General features: G+C 54.6%; 1 protein-coding gene across 17 annotated transcripts in view; it reads right to left on the bottom strand.

The window, feature by feature from the left end:
• The window catches only part of MACF1 (microtubule actin crosslinking factor 1), a 291688-nt gene that overhangs the window by 174834 nt on the left and 96655 nt on the right, over window positions 1-20199 (bottom strand). For all 17 annotated transcript variants that reach the window (XM_044419421.1, XM_044419433.1, XM_044419435.1 and 14 more), the window contains one exon: window positions 17056-17148. In XM_044419421.1, the coding sequence (XP_044275356.1) occupies window positions 17056-17148 (93 nt within the window). The remainder of the gene's footprint in view (window positions 1-17055; window positions 17149-20199) is intronic.

Below are 20199 nucleotides of genomic sequence, written 5' to 3'. Positions count from 1 at the left end.
GGAGTGCAGCCTTCACGGCTGACAGAGAGTGAGGGTGCCGGGTGGCCCGTGCGCCCACAGCTTCGAGGAGTGTTAGCATGTCGGAGCCCCCTCCGCCCCCTCCCAGTCTGCATGGCCCCCAGTGGGCAGGGTGTGCTGATGCCGGTGGCTCTTTCCAGGGGCCCACGCACTCTAGGTGGCCACTCAGGAGCAGGACCGTCGGAAGCGTGGCCTCTGCTGAGGGACAGGGCCTCCTCTCCTCTCCACGCCAGGCCGAGGACTCGGACGCAGCGACGCCTCGCCTCCAAAGTGCCCGCTGAGCTTCTTCAAAGGCCAGCGGAGCTCAGAGATGAGCCCGGCTGCCCCGCCCCCCACATACACGCCCCCTGCAGTCGGCACCCTCTGGGCCAGGAGCAGCAGCCTGGCAGCTCATTTGTGCAGTGCTGGCCATGCTCTTGGTAGGCATGGTGGGCCCTGGGGACAGGGCCCTGAGGTAAGCCGCTTGACTGCTAGTGGTGCGAGCAGATGCGAGGTCTGGAAAGAGCCTCTGCCGGGCTGAGCCTGGACCTCTTGCCCCTTCCCTGCTGTGCAACGGCAGGCGAGCCGGGCTCCCTGAGGCCAAGGGGCAGGGAATCACTGCCACCCCTTTCTCGGCCACACTAGTCCTTCGGGGCATGCACATGATCCCAAGGGGGCTGGCAGCGACCTGGGATGCATGAATTCATGAGGCGTCCCTTGTGCTTTCCTGCAGTCCCAAACTCTACCAACACCCTGCAGAGCCTCACTTGGCACAAGCAGGTTACTGGGAGCCGCCCAGCAGTTCGCCCGCTTTGTGGTCCCCCAGAGAAGCAGGCGGGGGGGGGGGGGGAAGCGCTGTGCAGGACCCCCCCCCCCCACGGAGCACATCCCAGCCCATTCCTGCCATCTCCCAGCCTCCTACACAGAAAGCGGGGGTGGGGGCGAGGCTGACGGTAGCAGTGCAGCCGTCTCAAGCGGCACTCCCTCCCTCCGGGGGGCCACCCAGACAGCACCTGCCAGCCCCCTCCCAGGCCCTCTCCTCGCCCTGCCCAGCAGCATGGGAGCCTTGCTTCGCCTCGGCTGGGGGCAAAAGCAGCCCGGGGGGGGCGCCCCGCCACTTGCACTGTGCTGGCCACTTCCTCTCGTGGAGTCGGCGGACTTCTCACACGAGAAGCTGCCCCGGTGGGGGGGCTGCACGGTCGCCCTCCCTGGGCTCGCGGCTGCCACGCCTCCTCCCTCCACAAATGCTGCTCAGGCTGCGAAAGCCTTGCTGAGTGCACTGCCAGACACGGCCGCTGCCCTCGCACTGCCCTCGACTTTCTTCCCTAACTCCAGGGACAGCCGGGGCCGCCGGACACCTGAGATGGCCCCTGGGGGGGCGGTCCCTGCCGGCGCTGCCTGGCACCTGGTTGGCCCAGCCAGGAGTGGAGCCCCGTCCTCCCTCTCGGCTTGTGGACACAGCAGGCGTGCAAGCAAGAGTGCACACAGCTGCGGACAGCCAGAACCACTCAAAAAAGACGAGGAGCTGGCCATACCGGGGGTGACCTCCCGGCCACCCCTCTTCTCGAGCGAAGGACGCCTGCAGCTGTGCTCTCCCTTGACAGGCCGCCTGGCCAGAAAGCAAAAGGCGCCAAGCAGAGCAAGGTCAAGAGGCCCACCTGGAGCCTCTCGGGGTCCACAGCGAGGGCTGGCAAGCAGCACGCCAGCAGCGGAGACTGGCTGCCCAGCGAAGGCTTTCCATGTGCAGTGCGACTAAAAGCCAGCCAGCCACCCGCCAACCAACAAGCAGCAGCACACAAATACTTGCACACCTTGTGGATGCAAGTTGCTAACCACCGACAGCCCCTCCAGGGCAGGGCTTAGCAGTCTCACCAATAGGGATGGCAAACCTGGCCCTCAAGCAGAGGTCACAGCCACTGGGGACGGGGGCTGCATGGGGGGAGCTCTGGCAGGTGAAAGAGGTCTCCAGGCACAGCAGTGAGGGGAGCAGGCCAGACAGTCCAGGCCCAGAGTCCACTGGGCTCCTTGTGGGAAGACTGAGGGGGCCAAGGAGCCAGCCACCCCTAGCGACCCCAACTGTCACGGGTAGCGTGGGCAACAGCTAAGCCACCCGGGCTCATCGCTAGTGCAAGTCAGCTTGGCATGCAAATACGCCCAATGTGTGTTGTACTTTTCCATCCAGACGCTCTGTCCCAAACATGGGGGAGGAGTGGGGAATTGAAAGGCTTATTGTGAAGGTAGGATCCGAAAAAGTGACCTTCCTGAACCATGGAACGGCTACAGGAAGCAGCGTCCAGGGAAGGGGAAGTGCAGGAAAACCTGGCATCAAGGTGAAGTTGGAATTTGTCCCAGCAAGACCATTTTTCTGGGTTTGGAGATGCAACAGTGGGCACCCGGCTGGGAGTAAAACGCAGTGCATCTTGCAGGAAAAAATGCCAAGTATAAATCTTCAAGTATAAGCTGATAGACTCTGAAACAAACCCAAAAGGGATCTTGGGGCTGTAGCAGACAGTTCAATGAAAATGTCACCCCAATGCACAGATGCCCTGGACCTGGGCAGGAGGGCGCATGTCCTGCGTGTGGGTCTTGGTGGGCGGCTGGCTTGCCACGCTTTGAACCATCTAATGCTGCACTGGATGGCACCCGGTCTGAGCCTGCGAGCTCCCTCTTCCCCAACCTGGTGCCCTCTAGATATGTTGGATTACAACTTCTATCAACCCCATCCAGCAGACTGCATTAGATGGTTTCAGCAAGAGCCTCCAGGTGCCCGCTGTCCAAGCTTGCTACGGACAGACTAGCTCGCTTTTTGGACAGAAGGCAACAAGGTGCCCAGGTGCCGGTGAGGACACACAAATGGAGGCAGAATAGTGCTCGTTGGTGCTGATTCTTGCAGGGACATCACGTACCCCTCCTTCCTGAGGTACCACATTCCTTACATTGACAGCCGAAAGAAATCAGGATGCAGCCTTATATGAGGGGCTAAACACATGAAGAGAACAATGCTATTTTTGTCTTCAGACAAAACAGGAACACTTGCTGCCCATTCTACTGGGTTGCCTGGCTGGGCAAAGGGGTGGCAAACATGCCTGCTGCCTCCTCATCTTCACAACGATAACGATCCATTGAGGCATCTCTGTACATCCCAAAGGCCATCAGCCTACTCATCCCTTCCCTGCCTACAGAGTGAAATGGGGAGACAACAAACTCCTCTGCTAAGCAAGCTGTTAGTCCTGAAGATCGCCCCAACCCCCAAAAATGGCAAGCTATAAGGATAAGGACAGAAGAGGACCGGGGGCAGGGGACACACAAGAGACTTGAAGAATTGCCTTGCTGGGCCAGATTCACGTCCTTCTGGCTCAGCGTCCTCTCTCCCAAGAGATGCTGGAGGGAAGCATGCCAAAGAAGGGCATGGGAAGAGGCCTACCCCTCTGAACATGGGGGCTGCCCTTCTAACTACCGTGACTCCCATCCACTAGCCAACACGTCTCCCAGGATTGGCCTCAAGCCAGACTTCTCTACCTCCCACCTTCCAGGAAGGCTGGCCTACAACTCCCATCACCTCCAGCTGGGCGGGGAAGGCTGTGCTAAGTTATCACAATAACCCGAGGAAGTAATTTCCACGTGCTGCCGATGGCTGGGGGAAGGCAGGGCTTGCTCCTGTTGCCTACCGCCACAGCCAGGTTCTGGGATGGCTCTGGCCTGGGAGACTCTGAGGCGGCGGGCGGGCTGGGCACCTCTGCGCATTGGCCTTCCTTTCTCACGCTCTCCACACCGCTAACCATTCTTACTTACAGACGCCAGCAGCAGGTGGGGGACATCCGGGGGCGGGGGCAGCCATGCAGTCCTTCCCGCCTCCTTGGGAGCATCCTGCGTGCTCCACACTGCGTATTGCAGGTGGGGCGGGGGCTGCGATGGGCCACAAGGGGGAGGGATTCTGTTCCATGGCCCAGTCTCGTAGTCCCTAGCCCCACCTTAGCTGCCCTGAAGAGAGGAGGGGGCAGTAAGGAAGCTAACCCCCCATGGTCCATCTGCCCCAGAGAAAGCCCCCTCAGAACCGGAGGGCTTGCAGCCCGTTCTCTCACCTCAGGTGGGACACAGTTCAGGAGCGCTGGGGAATGAATCCGGTGGGCACTGCTCAGCCTCACCTCTGCCCGCGGCTGATCAACAAAAGCAAAACTGCTCATGTGCGGAGACAGCTGGTCCCTTGCAACGTGTGCACCTTCCGGCCACTCGCCCTGGGCCCCCGTTTCCCTTCCCTCAGCCACCCATTTTCTCCTGCTAACTCAGGTCGGAGCATCGTAACAATTGAATGGCTGTTCCCGCCTCTTGAACAAGCCTCGAAGGCCTCCCCAGACCAAGGATGCTTGCTGTGGGGTGGGGCAGCACCCCCCCCCCCGCAAAAGGCTCTGTCCCAAGGATTATTAGAAGAGGAAGGAGCAAAGATTTGACTGACTCTTACTGGACGGAAACCTGTTATGAAAAAACCCTTGGATGCCGAGAGCATATTGGACGGCTTGCAAATGCAAGAAAAATATGGATTCAGTCTTAGGGGAAAAGATGGAGGCACTTAGTAAGAGAATCATGGATACAGGTCGACTCAAATTGTATTGTTTTATATTGTGTTTGTTTAGTTATTATGGTGAGCCACCCCGAGGCTTCGGCGAACGGGGCGGCATAGAAGCTTCCTAAATAAATAAATAATAAATACAGAAAAGCCGCCATTCCCCGGGCATCATGAGCAGGTCCTCATCCGAGCAGAGAGATGTCATTCAGGTCCTAATGACCCAAACACAGAAACCTGAAACAAGGCTTGCCTCCCCGAGACAAGAAGAGGACGAGAGCTTGCACAGAAAGGCTGCACCAATTTAATCCTCCCTCCACACAAGGCTGCCTTCTCGCAACACACAAAGGTTTTCTAAGCACACAAGTTAATACTGGGCAAGGTAGATTTTAAAAAATTAAAAACAGAAAAATACGTCCCTCCCCTTTAAAAAATCCTGATTACTCTATATACAGTCTTAACATTGAATTATAACTCTATCAAATACATTAAACTCTAAGGGTATTATTTCATTGCAAACCAACATTCTGCTTTACTATAGCAACTTGTTAGCATCCATGCTTCTTCAGAAAATACAAGAATTTCAAAATGGGAAACTGAATTTCATTAAATCTGCATTTTTCCTCTCCAAGACTTAAACCTCAGCCCTGAAACAAAAACCAGAACCAGAACCATTATGGCTGCAGGAAGAGAAGTCTGATGCTGTTAGAGGTGGTCAAGATTCAGGTCTGGGACCTGAGTGCTCCAAACCTCGCCAGAGCACAGGAATGTATGTGCGAAAAGAAAACAACAAACAAAAATGCATCCCTGCGTAAGCCATTTCAGCCACGGAATCCAGCTCAGCACTGGTTCTCATTTCTCTTCTACATACAAACTCTCCAAATACGCTCAAAGAAATCTGCATTGTGCATAGGTCTGGCACATAAACATTTCAAGTTGGCGCTAGGAAGTGGGGATCTCCTTCCACTTCTGAATGTACTCACTCTGCTCTGGTGCCCAAGTTGGGCAACTCCAGGTTTTCTTTCTTCTCCCTACCATGTCCCCAAACACACCGCACACTCCACTGGGCCACCCAGCCCAGAATTATGCTAGCTGCTGACTTTCAGAGGTGCCCTACCTAAATCAGAATGTTTTGGTCCAAAGGCAAGAACAGCTGTGCTGACTCTTACTGCTTTCTATTTAGAGAGATGAATTTCCACCATGGCTGCTCATCATTATGACTGTTGGGCACCTTCCAGCCCAGGGGCAGCAAGTCGCTGGAAATGAGGTGCTTGGACAGGGACTGTCCTGCACACGGTCCCTCCCTTCACACATCCAAGGCCACAGCCCTTTCTTGCAAAGCGTTCTTTATTGACCAAAGGGCTTTCTAGATGCACAAACACCCAAAAGGACACTCTGGCCATACACAGAACAGAGTAGGTTCTAGCAGGCCCCGTGTCTCCACCCACCTACCTCAGAACCTCGGGGTCTTGTAAGTCAAATGGACTTCATTCCATGATGAGCAAAAACCGCCAGTGGAAGGGACAGTAGGACCGTGAGCTTTGATGGACAGTGCTTGCATTTCCTCAGGATACCCCGGGGCCTGTAAATGGCCCAGGAGGACCACAGGGCTGAAGCACACAGGACGGAGACGGTGATTTCAGGTAAGGCCACTAACCCCGGCAGCAGGAAGTAGTTCAGACAAGCAATCTCAAAGTGGTTCCTGTGTTATTAATAGCGGCTCAGGTATCGCTCACAAACTATTAGAAAACCATGCATAGCTCCACCTCTGTTGGGTTGGTTTTTCAGGATCTGGGGCACTCCAATGTGGACATTGCTAGCATGCTTGGATTTGACAAGACAGAAAGCACCGCTATACGAGGCAGAAAAATGGACAGGAAGATGGCTACTCTTCCACAAACTTTCTAGACCGACAATACACAACCATACACCATCCTCTTCCACCTGAATTAACGTGGATAGTGACTCTTGTCATGCTGGCTAGGAAGCATGGAACTTGCAACTCAACGTATCACGAAGGTGCCAAGCTGGAGACAGCTGGACTATGGAATGACCTCTGGAGTTTTGTACTTCTTGATTTTCCCAGGAAATGCACTTCTGCATGAGCCGATCCACTCTGACCTTTCCTCCTTTCATAACGCATTTGGAGAATGCCACCCGGGACTGGCTGCTGCTTCCAGCACTGAACTAACACATTCAAGGGGGTGCCATTTCTAGAAAGTTCTGCTGGGCACCTGTGGAAGGCTGAGCAGGGCCAAGACGGGTCCAGCTGCACTTTGCAGCTGCCAGCGAAGCAGCATACAAGCCCGCTGGGCCCCAGCATCTACTGAGCGAGACCTGGGTTGCCTGTTCCTTGGAAATTAGGCCAGTCCAGCAGCCAGGCAGTGATGTGCACACCTTTCAAAGGCTCTTCTACTGCAGGAATTTCACCTGCTGCTTTACTAAGGTCTCTGTTTTCACTGTGGAAGGAAAAATGTACCCTTCTCTGCCTTTCTTTATATACTGTTCACCAACCACAAGGTACTGCTGCAGTAGAACTGTATTAGAGGGGGGTTTAGGACTTCTCATGAGGCTTTTGCTTGAGGATGTTGCAGTTTAAATGTAATACCAGACTTTGTTGGTTTGGAGAACTGTATTTTCTGCGAGCTTCAAAAAAGTACTAATTGACAGAAAGACTGAAAATTTTGGCTTCTTTGGGAATTGGCAGGTTATGAATGTATATATTTGTGTAAGATCCCTTGGTGTTTTTATTTTCTTTTACATTTTTCTTCCTATCTGTACTTTATTTCTTTTAAGAAAACAATAAAAAACTAAAATGTAATACCAGACATTCTTCTCTCTCAATTAAAAAAAAACCCTGCAAAAAGGCTGCGAAGCACAGGAAAAGCTCTGTGGGAGGGACAACAGCATGAAAAAGCTTACAAGGGGAAGGGGTACGTGAGGGGTCTTGGGACTGCAATGCAATCCTCATGGACACTCCTTATCTCCGAGGGCTGTCAGACCCAAACAGAGGAACCGAAGCATCAGTGAGGCAAGGACGACCTCAACTGGCAGTCTAATTAATCTACTCCTTTGAATTCTGTGGACAGTAAGCAACCTCGATTCTCTGGACGCCTGAGCTCCTTCTAGCATATAACCTGGAGGAATAGATGCACTTCGCAATACCGTACCCTGCAGCAGATGGAGGGGCCCGAATTTCATGATCTATAGCAGGCCTGATATGGCAAAGGTGGGGGGGGGAGCAGCACTGCCTTTCCATGCTGCATGTAACTTGACTTACTTGTCCAAGTGTGTTTGAAGAAATGTGATTTACGAGCCCCCTGATGTATTGCATGCGCCATCCACAGTCAAGTTACCATAAGCCAGTCTGGAGGCCAGGGTAGGCTCGGCTTTTAAACCTCCCTCAGCTCTTCTCCTAGCAACTGGAAACTGCTTGTTGACGGCCGACCCAGTCCTGCTTTGCAGGCTCTGGAACCAGTCGGTTCCAGCAAACAGCCCTTCTCACTTTCTGCACTCTCTCCATAAGTATCGGAAAACTGCTGTTGTTTTCCATACCTAATCTCATTTTCTTTGAACTTGCTCTGAAATCCTCCCATCATCATCGATACCTTCATTGGTGTGACTTTCAGGGTAGGACGAATAGATGACCCTTGAGTTCCTGAAACCAAACCAAACCAAACCAGCACCAAGCTGAATTGCAATCCTCATCCTTGACAAAGAAACAGGGATGAGAGAAGCACGCTTCTGCACGAGGCACAGAAAATGAGGGCTTCTGCTCACATCGCACTTTGCTCACCACAGAGGAAATCCGGGAACATCTGAGAACTGACATGAAGGGGCTTCCCAGCTCCAGATATCGGAGGCAGGGAGAGCTGCCTCTGGGTGAAGACCCCGGCTCCCCAGACCCATTCTTGACACGCTTTTAGCACCTGAAAGCAAGAGAAGCCTCTGAGGTGCACTTTTAATGACATCATGGCCAAAAGACGTATACCCAATGGTTGGGGTGTTCGATCATGGCAGCTTTAGGGCTGGCCGGCACCCGTCCTCCCCAGACAGTCCTTGTCTGCATGGCTTCCCCTCCTTCTTTGCACGCACACTGCTCCAGATCAGCAGTTCCTGCCCAAAGCAGAGCGCTCCGGGTGTTCTCTGGAGCGCCTGACCATTGATCACTTGGCTGCCGCTGCTGGGAGGTGAAATCCCAAAGCCCTGGACCAAGACGCATGTTAAAGAGCTCAAGGGTGTGCATGAGGGGTGTTCCTAGCACACATGTGCACATACACGTGCCAGAGAGCCAATCTGGAGCAAGGAAGACACTGACACGTAAACTGCCTTTCCAGCTGCGGGAAAAGCAATTGCTGCTTGAAGCACGAGCAGCAGCTCAACCTTCGCCTGGGTCCCTGAGGCTGCCCCACAACAAGCCAGGCGAGGCTGCACGTCTGCCTCTCTGCATCCTCAGCACCCTTCATCTCAAAGGCAGGCAGGCAGGCAGGCAGGCACGGAAGGGGCGCAACGGCAAACAACCCACGTCTTCATCCAAACACAGGCCCACCACGTTCCTCCACGGTCCTATGCTGGGTACCATGTGAGGTCGCAGGAGTGGAAGCACCAATCGGCACGCACACCTCCACTCTCTCCCCGCCCTGCTCAGCAGCTATGTTCCACTTGTGTTGAGGGAGCAGCACCCCGCACTCAGGTGTGCATCCTCCAGACAGGCAGGAGACTCAGCACCTGCCTGGAACCGCATGGGGCACAGGCAGGATTGGAGGGGAAGAACAAACAAATATCCTGGACAGGAGCAGCAAAGCCACTGGGACACCCGAGGCTGCAATCGGTTCGAGGCACCACGCATTCTGGGTGGGCTCAGCTGGAGCCAGCACCCACCAGGGCCTGTTCCGTGCCGGCTCTGAGGCCAAGCCCTGGAGCACAGGGGCGAAACAAAGGTGTGCCCTTCAGGACACGCAAAGCAGGCTGCCTGCAATCAGTTCCAGGCACCTGAAATTCCAGGTGCCCAAGTTCCAGGCTGCTTTGGTTGACCAGACACATCTAAGGCCAAAATGTTTGCCACCCCGATGGCCAGAAGAGCCAGGAGAACACTCTCCTAATTACCTGCTCACCCGGAAGAGATCCTGGCACAGCCCAGGAAAGCAACCCGCTGGCAAGTGTGAATTAAGGGGCGGGGCCTCTAGGACACTCCCCCTGCCAGGAAGTGCCAAGTTGGGGTGGAGGCTTCCAGCATGCCAGCCCTCCCCGGTCCCAAAGAGGAAGGGAAACAAAAGCTTCACTGACCCATCCTTCAGCCAGCCTCGCGTTCTCCTTGGCAGCCGCCATCCTCTGCCTGAGGCGCTTTCCCACGGAGGACGCGAGGCCATCTTCGCAGAGCGACTCCGAGTCCCTGCCGGCTCCAGGCTCCTTGGCCTGCTGGTGAGTTGAGTCACTCCCATATCCTGAGGAACACTGAAAAGTGCTTGAGCTTGATTCACTAAAGGACGACTTGCTTTGGGAGGCAGGCAGCTCTCGGCAGGTGCCATCCGCGCACTTGCCAGCACGTGCTTCCTGCACCAGGGGCAGCCGTGGGGGCTTCCCTGCGACTTGCATGTCTGCCTGATCCACCATGGGGGACGGAGTGGACAGCTCTGAGAGCGTGCCCTTCTCTGCCATCCAAGAAGCACCCAAGGCACTCGAGAAGCTTTCGTTTCCCTCTTCGTTATTCCAGGCCTCGAGGGACTCTTCAGCCACAGTTTTCTCCAACTTTGGTTGCTCCCAGGACCGGCACACGACCACCACCATGTTGGCGTCATCCTCCTGGGGCCCTCTGGCTGGCGCTTCCCATTGCATAGGCACCAGAATGGCTCTGCTGTTGCCAGATCCTCGTTTCGGAAAGGCAACTGGCTGGTTCACCACCTTCTCGCGGTTTTGCTCGGCTGGGTTGTCAAACAGGCGGGCAATGACAGTGGTGCCCCCTTCTAGAAGGTCTCCTGGAGTTCCAGACCCAGAGAAGATGTGTTCACTCACCAGCTGAGCTCTCTCAAGTTTCCCTTGGAATCTCTCCCGCACCTGCACAACTTGCCCCGGCTCCAGACCCTCCGGTTCCAAAGCAGGACAAGCCTCCCTGCACGAGGCTGCCTCTTGCTGCAAGCTCCCGACCGTGTCCTTCCCTTCCTTCAGCAAGGGAGACGTGCGCAACGTTTTTGTCTCCGCTTCCTTCTCCTCTTCTTCAGCAGCCATCTCAGCCCCTTTGGAGGGTCCCTCCACCAGCCGGTCAGCCCTCTCTGGTGCCATCCGCTTCTTCCCCTTCTTCTCCCGTTTGAAGCGGGCTTTTCTTTTAGGGGAGAGGGGAGCGTTCCCCGCTTCTCTGGCTTGCTCTTTCGGCTCTTTAACACAACCCAGAGTATTCCCCATCTCCCTGGTGCGCAAGACACCAGTGACAATGCAGCTAAGCTGGCACTGGGCTCCTGGATAAATCCCAGCTGCGGCTTCATCAGATTAGATGTACATTTTAAAAGCACACACTAATGCAGGCTCTCCCTCCCTCCTTCCCTCCCCCCTCCCTCTGTCTCACCCCCCCCAAGAGTCTCCCTTTTAGCGGCTGCTGTTTTCAGACAGCCATCTTACGAGGCTGGGAGCTAGAAGAAGACACATTCAAAGCATCTCACTGCAGTTCAGAAATCACTTGACCTAAAAGCAGGCGCAGCCCGGATTGGCTGCAGCTTCCTCTCTCCAAATATGAGGTAATCGGAGTGCTGCCCTCCGTAAGGCAACCAGAAAGCAGAGAGCCAGACAGAGGCTGGGAGGTGGCAGCGGGAGGGGAGGGGAGGGGAGGGGAGGGGAGGGGGATGCTGAGGGGTGTGGCACAAAGACAGAGAGATGGAAATCGGGGAGCAAAGTTTTGTTCAAAAAACACGCCACAACAGCTAAGATGTCGAGTGAAGGCAGCAGGGAAAGGGAGTGAGAAATAGAAAGTTAAAAAGCCGGGAAGAAGGCAGAAGCGCTGTGCATGTCAACAGAAACCATCTAGAGCTGCTGCGTTCGAGACAGAATGGAGGAATTGATGCAGCAACAATCACGGGCTTTGAGGAGACAAACCTTGGCAAAGCTGGACAGAGAAAAAACCTCCCAAGCTCAGCTACGCCTAAATTCAATGCCTACATCACGGCATATCAAATCTGCATCCAGCCCTGAAAATCCTTACCGAGATACATTTTGCACCCTGCTCACATGAAGATGCAGCTAAGGCTTTGGGGTGCCCTAGGTCCTCAAGTGGAGGCTGGTTATACCCCAAAACTACTGGCTGGGAACTAGAGGTCCCTGGATTAGGAGGACAGCTCTTCAGATGTGCACCCATGACTCACGTCCTCCTCAGGAAATGGAGGCTGCAGGAGCTCGGGGCAGGGGGGCGACGGCGGAGAGAGGGCCCACTTACGGTCCATTCACGCTCCTGAGGAGTGTTTGGTGTCCTCACCAGGATCTGCGCTCCCCCCTGATTACTTGGGATGGGGCATGCCGGGCTTGCCCAGAAAAGGCTGCACATGCAATTACAGCACAATATAACATTCTCCCGTTTACATTTTCAGCAACGTTTTAATCTTTTTTTAAATAGCCAGGAACTTAATTTAACACTAATTTAAAAGTTAATTTTAAAAAATAGCAAAGCAATCACAAGGTGCCCACAACAAAGATGATACCAAAAGTGTGCTCAGCTTCGTCTGGCCATGCAGAGGTGCCAGCCTCCCTCTCCCCCACCTGCGGCAGGTATGCCATGCACCTGGCACAGGAAGCATTTGCCTGGCCTCTTTCTCACAGTTTGAAAGGGGCTCCAGATTGTGCACTCATCCTGCAACCTTCCTACCACTCCATCTGTCTTTTTCTTTCCATAAGCTAAAATCTGTTAAGGAGGAAAAGCTGAAAAATGCATTTCAACGGTTTGTGTTAGGAGCCATTCCTGGGGAGGTGGGGTAACGATACAAAGAGGCAGAATAAACCAAGAGGCATGCAATGCCCCTGACAGCGTGCGGCATCGAAGGCCGTTCTGCCTAGGAGGCCCAGAAGCAGCCTGACACAGAGTTGAACCTTTGGCCCATCTAGTCCAATGCTGCCCACACTCGGTGGCAGCAGTTTTCCAGGGTTCCAGGCACGGGTCATTCAAAATTTACCTGGAGATCTCAGAGCAGTGCCTTGGCACCTTCCGCATGCAAAGCAGGGCTCTGCCACAGAGCGATGGCCTCTCCCGTATTTCCCTGAAGAGCCACCCGGAAGCAGCCCTCGTCTGCGGGGTCGCTCTCGATATGCTGGGCACCAGATGGGGCAGACGAGGTGCTTCCCCTCCTGGGCCACAGGGTGGAAAGAGTCTCCTCAGCACAGGAAGGGCATGCATGGGAGCCGGTTCTCCCACCGTGTGCCTGTGCCCACAGGCCCCTTTTCAGCCCTCCCAAGGTTCTCTCCCAGCAGGGTAGAGACTCCCAAGAAAAACCTCTCAATACACATTTTTAACTGGAATGCTGACATGCTGCATTCAGAGCCATCTTGGCTTCAGAGAACGCCTCATGTGGCAGTCTTGGCCCAGGCACTATCATCCTCCGTTTGCATAGGAAACTGCGGGTTCAAAGAGTGGTTTTGTGCTTGGGATCCCAGATCCCCTGCCCGCCTTGTTCTCTTTGAGCCTTGCCCGCTGGCCGGTGGGCAATCGCTGTGTTGGAACTGGCTGTGGCCATCACAGCAACCATTTTGGCATGGCCAACCCTGCCAGGGCAGTCCCTTTGTGATCGACATTCCAAATGTGCCCACAAACCCCAGCCGTTGGAGGACCTTCATGCAAACCTGCCCTTCAAATGGCCTGTCCTCAGATGCTCGACCAGCACAACACGAACACAGAGATACTCCAAGGGGAAGGAAGGAGCACTCAGACCGTTAACGATCAAGCCACTCTGCCAGAGGGAACTCCCTCAATGCTCCACACTGAATTGCAGCCAGCCACTGGGCTCCCGGCGGAGTTCCCACCCAGGAGCACCCCAGTTTCAGCCAAGCTTTGCCCTGGCACGTCCTGCTGCTCCCAGATGCGGCAACTCCCCTCCCCCAGATTTGCTACAGCTGGGCGGCGGTGCTGAGGACGTCCCGGGTGCCAGGACATGGGCCACCGGGGCCCATCACTGGCCCTACCCACTGAACGAAGCATGGACGCAAACAGCCTCAGGAAAGCGGCATGCGGCTAATGCAGCAGGCAACGTCTGGCACCCTCCCTGGGCGGCCCAGAGCCGGCTGCCGCTTGCAGGGAGCAGCGCTAGGTGGCGAAGGAGGCGCCGGGCATGATGCCGTCACAGTCCAGGGCCCTCACCAAACTCCGCCGGGCTGGCAACTCGAGGCCCACTGACTTGATGGGTTTGTTCTCTTTCATCACGGAAGACAATGCACAGCAAGGGTTTGAGGTGGCCACCATTCAGGTGCTGACCAGGCTGTCAGTGCACTGATGTCCTCATGTACCATGTGCCACAGCAGTAGCCAGCGCAGTTCCTTTAACACTGTAATGCAGGCATATCCTCATGCTCCATGGCTCATTTCAGGGGCAGCATTCTGCGCCAGCTGTAGCTTCAGCACCAAGCGCAGTAACGGTACATTTTGACAGCTAATGCTGAGCTAGTGCAAGGGTCAGTGGTCAGGTGACCCTTGTCCAGTAATGGGTGAAGTTGCTGCACCAGCAGAAGCTGGCAAGGAGTAACCCAACCCACTAAGGTAGCTGGGGGCTGCAGTGACAAAAAAAGAGGGTCCGGGAACACCATCCACGGCAGACCAGTTCCTTCAGAGGAAGCGCAGGGGTCCTCAAACTTTCTGAATAGGGGGCCAGCTGAAAGGCGCCAGGGATGGGCATGGGACGCCAAGGTGGTGCGGGCAGAGGGCACAGGCTGGGGGAGGGGGCGCATGCACATGCATGCGCAGAGATCATTTTCTCCCAGTGAGTCCAAAACAATCTCCTTGTGAGCAAGCCGGCACCCTGCTGTGCGCGCGCGCGTGTGCATGTGCGCAGGGCGAGCTATGGCACGGCAGACCAGATCCAGCCCCTGGGCCATAGTTTGAAGACCCACGCGCTAACCCATCCATGGCAGGCGTGGGTGTTGCATGCCGCCAAGTCATCCCTGAGGGCAACCCCATGAATGAACGCCCTCCAGAATGGCCTCTCCAGGACAGCCCCACTCAGTTCCCCCAAGCCGGAGGCGGCGGCTTCCTGTATGAAGTCCGTGCATCGCACAGTTGCTCTTCCCTTGCACCTTCCGCCGCCGACTTTCTCAGGCACCGTTGCCTTCTCCAGGGAGCATCTCCGCCTCATGATGTGTCCAAAGTAGGACGGCCTCAGTTGTGCCATTTTTGCCTCCAGCATCTCGTCTGTCAGTCCAGAGTGTTTGCTAAACCCTCCTCCAGCCCCAGACTGACATTCTGTGCTGCTGACCTCAGACTCCAGTCTGACTCTGCAAGGTGTGCTTTGACCTGGGCGTGTGCTTGGCCCACTTGCTGGACTGCAACCTCGGTGCCCATTCGGGGACCTCACCCACTGGATGGCTCCACCAGCTGGAGTCTGCTTCAGCCAGGACTGCCGTATGACTGAGACATGATCCCCCCTCAACTTGAACTACAGTGCTCAGGGCTGTTACCCCCAAACACAAGTACTGCACAACTTCCATGCTCTGACGTAAGCATCTTCCTTTTCCCAGGAATTTTAGTCTTTCAGTCTGCTATTTTAAATCTCACACTGAATTTTAAGGTTTTGCTCCTAGGTTTAGCTGGCCTTTACTGATATTTTACACTGTAATTTTAAGCTGTTTAATTTTAGAGCATACTTTCTCTTTTCATTTATGTTATGTTTTATTGTTGCGAATCACCCGAAGAATTTTGGCTATTAGGCAGTATAGAAATGTAATACATAAGCTCAAGGTCATTGGCGGTTTTGGAGCGAGTTGTGATCAGAGCCCTCTCTCGTTTTCTGAGCACGAGCTCTACTTCCAGTTCTCCTTTCATCACAGCAGGTGAGGCTGTGGGTGTGCCAAACGCGTCCCTGGCAACAGCGATGGGCTGGAAGAGGCTAACAAGCTGAAGCTCAGTCCAGACAAGACTGCGATGCTGTTGGTGGGTGGTTCTTCTGACCCGATGGAGGGAATCCAACCTGTTCTAGAGAAGGCTGCTCTCCCCTTGAAGGAGCAGATGTGTAGCTTGGGGGTGCTCTGTGGGCCTTCTTCCTCCTTGAGGCCCACGTGGCTTCAGTGGCACAAAGTGCCTTCTGCCGGCTCCAGCTGGTGGCCCAGCTATGTCCCTATCTGGACAGGGGCCGCCTGGTTTCAGTAACCTGCCCATCTCTAGCCTAGATTACTGCGATGCACTCTACCTGGGGCTGCCCTTGAAGACTGTTTGGAAGCTGCAGCTTGTGCAAAATGCGACAGCCAGAGTAATAGCAGAGACCAGACAGTTTGAGCATGTAACACCAGTTCTGGCCACTTGCGTGGGCTGCCTACATGCTTCTGAGCACAATTCAGGGTGCTGGTTTTAACCCATAAAGCCCCACGTGGCTTGGAACGACAAAACCTGATGGAACAAACACCTCTCCCGGCAGCAATCTACCGAACACTGCAATTCGGGGCCTGCCTTCCATTGCCACCTCCAAGTCAGTGGCAACAAGCAGAACTGCCTTCTCCGAGGCAGCCCCTCATTCGTCTAACAAGATCCCCACTGAAGTCCACCTGGCACCAACTTTGATGTCTTTTTGGTGCCAGGCACGATCGCCCTCTATCACAGCACATTTTATCAGGTTTGCTGCTTAAACATGCCTGTTCAGTTTGTATAAGTTACTGTCATTTTCTACATTAGCTCAGAATGTGGTTTTTAAATTTTGTATAGTAACTTTTATGATAGTTTTATTGTTGCCGTATTTTATATAGGATTTCATGTGCTTTTGTAAACCACCCAGGGAGCTTCAGCTATTGCGCCATATAGAAATAAAAATAACAGCCATCACCACCAGAGGCATATCACAAAGGCCAAGAAAGCTCATGCAAGGAGACGTGTCAGACCTTAAGCATGGACCCACACTCATCTACCAGTTATCTACCAACTTCTATCAACTGTCTCACACACTGCACACAATCCCAGGCTTTCGCATGTCCTAGAAAATCTGCTGGCAGGATCGACGCGGGAGCGTGGCTTCCTCTCCCAGCCATTCCAGTCTTCACGCGGTGCTCCAGAGAGCCCCAAGGCCTCGGGCAGCCTGCTCAGGTAACGCAGAAGCAAGGCTTCCAAACGCCCCCAGTCCGGAACACACCCACGGGGCCAGGCGCCATGACGCCAGAAATCGTCAGGGAGCACTGAGCGTGCTCTGACATCAGCAGTCGCTCACTGCCCCGGTAAATCGGCACACCGTCGTCCTCTTCAAAGGTGGACGCTACCCTTCACACACAGCACCGGCAGCGAGATGCAGCGCGTGCTCAGTGTCCGTCATCAGAAGGGATAAGAAAACTGCTTACCTGGAAGTGCAAGATGATCGTCCAGATCAGGCCCAGGGTCAGCTTGGGGTTGCCATCTGTTATGTCATCGTTGCGGATGTTCACCAGCTTCACCTGGAAGGGAACCACATGAGGAGGTGAGCCGAAGGGAAGAGAACATGGGACACAGGTAGACCAGGCCAGAGGTCTTCAGCCCCAAGTCCCAAGCCCAGCCGGCGCATCCAGCAGACATGGCCAGCACTGGCCGTTCCCCAGCACATGAACCAAGTGCATCAAGCCACCCCACCTGAATAGAAGCAGCTCCCTGGGGGACCAGGAAGACCTCCTCCCCAGCCAATGGAAATGCCGAGGACTGACGCTGAGATCTGCTGCACGCAAAGAACCTGCTCTGAGAAGCCACACCTTCGCCCCCGGGGGTGCACACTGCCTCCAGTGACGGCGCTGAGGGCTTTGTCGGTTACTCCACTGGAGCTGCTCACAGCATAGCCAGAGGGAGATGGTGGCCCCAGGCTGGCATCCGCCAGCCCTGCCTCTGCAGGCTCGCCCTGCCTCATCAGTGCCGTGGCAGCGGGCACCCTCACTCAGCATCGCATGGGAGAGCGCTTCCCAAGCCAGCCTTCGCCAGCCCTCCCCAGGCGTGCTCCAAGCCAACGACGGTAGCTGGGGATGTGGCGAGTCGCAACCCAGCACAGACAGGGGAGGCTGCTGCAAGACACAGCAAGGCTGAGATATCAGTGTAATACGTATCACATGTATTAATACATTACATGTATTGCATTATTGTGAGGCTGTGTCTTATTTAGGTTATCGCCTCCTTGAAACACTGTAAAGGGCAGGGTATTTAAAAAATCAAATAAATAAATAATACATAGTAAATAGATAGGGCAAGCACACCCAAAAAGGTGGGCTTCAGTGTCCAAGATCCCAGAACCAGGGATCTGGTTTCAGTACATTTGAAAAGCACTGCCCTTCATTGAATTTGAATCATATTTTTGTTGAACCTACTCAGAATCGATTTCGGGAAGCAATTGAGCTCAGTGGGCCTCGCAGGAAAATATTATTATTATTTTATTGACATGAAATTATTATTTCATATCGATGCCTCCTAATAACTGGAGCTCTCTTGGTAGTTTACAGTATCTCATAAAATTATGTGATAAAGTACCATATTCTCCAAAATGAAAAATAAGAACAGCTGGAATAACGTCTGACAGAGGGTGGACCTGGAGAATGCCCAGGAGGGGAACCCTCCTCTGGAAGGCTCTTGGAAGAACCCTGAACCCTTCCAAGAAGCCCTGGTAGGTTCTTGCATGTCTTGAAAAGCCTCCGCAAAAGGGGCCGGGCTGACCTGATGCCAAGAAGATGAGGAGGCTGGTGCCAAGCAGGCCTCGGGGGAAGGCCCCTCTCCACAACGGTGGGCAGGGGCACCACTCAGAAGGCCTTCCTCCCTCGCTGCTGCCCTTCAAGCACCCTTCAGGGCCAGCACATGTGGGGAGGCCCCAGATGTTGGCTGCAGTGTCCAGGGAGACTGAGGCTGGGGCAGGAGCTCAACGAACATCACAGTGCCAAGGGAGAACTTGGAAGCATGCAGGTAGCCAATGTGAGTGGGCTAGAACTGGTCTTACACATTGAATGTATTAAATCGAATTAATTTTATTTTATTTCTATACCACTCAACAGCCAAAGCTCTCTGGGCAGTCTACAACACACTCAGACATGGTTATTACTTTTGCTGCCCCATTTTTCACAATCTGCAGCTTCTGAATGGCCTTCAGGGACAGCCCCATGTAAGGTGCACTGCAGCAGTGTTACCGGTGCATCGACCAGCGAAGCCAAGCCATTCGTGCCTGAATGGGGGTATCGCTGGGCCAGCAGGCAGAGCTGGCAGGAGTGATCTGTGCCACGGAGGCTGCAAACGCCCTCTGCCACGCTCCAAGCTGCCAGGGCAGATCCCACGCCCGTCACGCAGGCGATCTTGCTGCTCTTTATCCAGAGCCTGAAACCCTCTTCCTGGACAAAGCAGGCTGCCTGCACCCTGTCCCCACACCACTCTGCCACGCTCCCTTCAGCACCGGGCCGGGACAGCGGCAGTGAAAATATGCGACACTGTCCTGGGCTGCCTGGCTCAGCGCCATCTGCCCGGAGATGGAGCTGCCCTCAGGCTCGCCTGAGCCCCGTATCCTGCAGCTCCTGCGGAGGAGGAGGATGGGCACTGGGGCAACCTGTCCGCGGAGCGCCAGCTCTGTACTGCAGCAAATACCATCCGCCTCAAGTTGCACACAGGCAGGGAAGCTTCTGCAATTAGACCAGGGCATGATGGCACGCCTGTGCAAACTGCTCTTCGCACACCCCCCCCCCCCCGACACACACACAATTTCCATTGAACTAACCAAGCTCAGCAGAGCCTTAAAATGCTGATTCAAATGTCCCTCCTGCAGCCTCTGCCCATGTATTTTAAAGGATGCTGTTTGGTTCAGAGAGATTACTTGTCCCCTCACCACCTCAGACACTGTCTTCTTAGAAATCCCTGCACCACATAAAGTGGAAGCCCAAACCGGACCAGCCCACACCCTGCCTTGTGCCAGCAACTCGGCTCATAACAGCGCAGAGCACGACTGCCCCGCATCATGGTGCCGCAAGCAACACGCTGCCCACACCTGCCTGGCCAGGGCAGAGCACATCCCGCTTGCCCAAGCCCCACCTGCCACCGAGCCATGGCTCGTGCAGACGCTCCGCACAGGGCTGGGTGATTCCCTCCCTAAAGGCCCCCCACGGCTGGCAGAGAAAGGTCTGCCCAAACCACTGAGCCGGAATGTGCCCAGCCACCACAGAGCCAGGCTCAGCCCTCACCTGCCCGATGCCCGGAAGAAGGTGGCCCTGCGGAGGCATGGAAGCAAGCCGCCCCGTAGGAAGGGCTCAGGCACAGTGCTCAGGGCTCACACGTCCTACTCCAAAGCCTGTGCGCAGTGTTATTTATTTATTTATTAAACCATTTTTATGCCGCCCCATTTGCCGAAGCCTCGGGGCGGCTTACAACAATAAATAAAACCAATAAGTTAAAATATACATATAGATAATCATTATAATTTAAAACACACAATATAAAATAAGCCGCCCTGGCCAGATAAAATTCAGTGGTATTAACATTTAAAATGTTGCTTAAAT

Source organism: Varanus komodoensis, unplaced genomic scaffold, assembly GCF_004798865.1.
Source record: "Varanus komodoensis strain SLA01 unplaced genomic scaffold, ASM479886v1 scaffold103, whole genome shotgun sequence".
NCBI lineage: Eukaryota > Metazoa > Chordata > Lepidosauria > Squamata > Varanidae > Varanus > Varanus komodoensis.
Note: the sequence above shows the minus strand (reverse complement) of the source record. Positions and strands in the feature narration are given on the sequence as shown.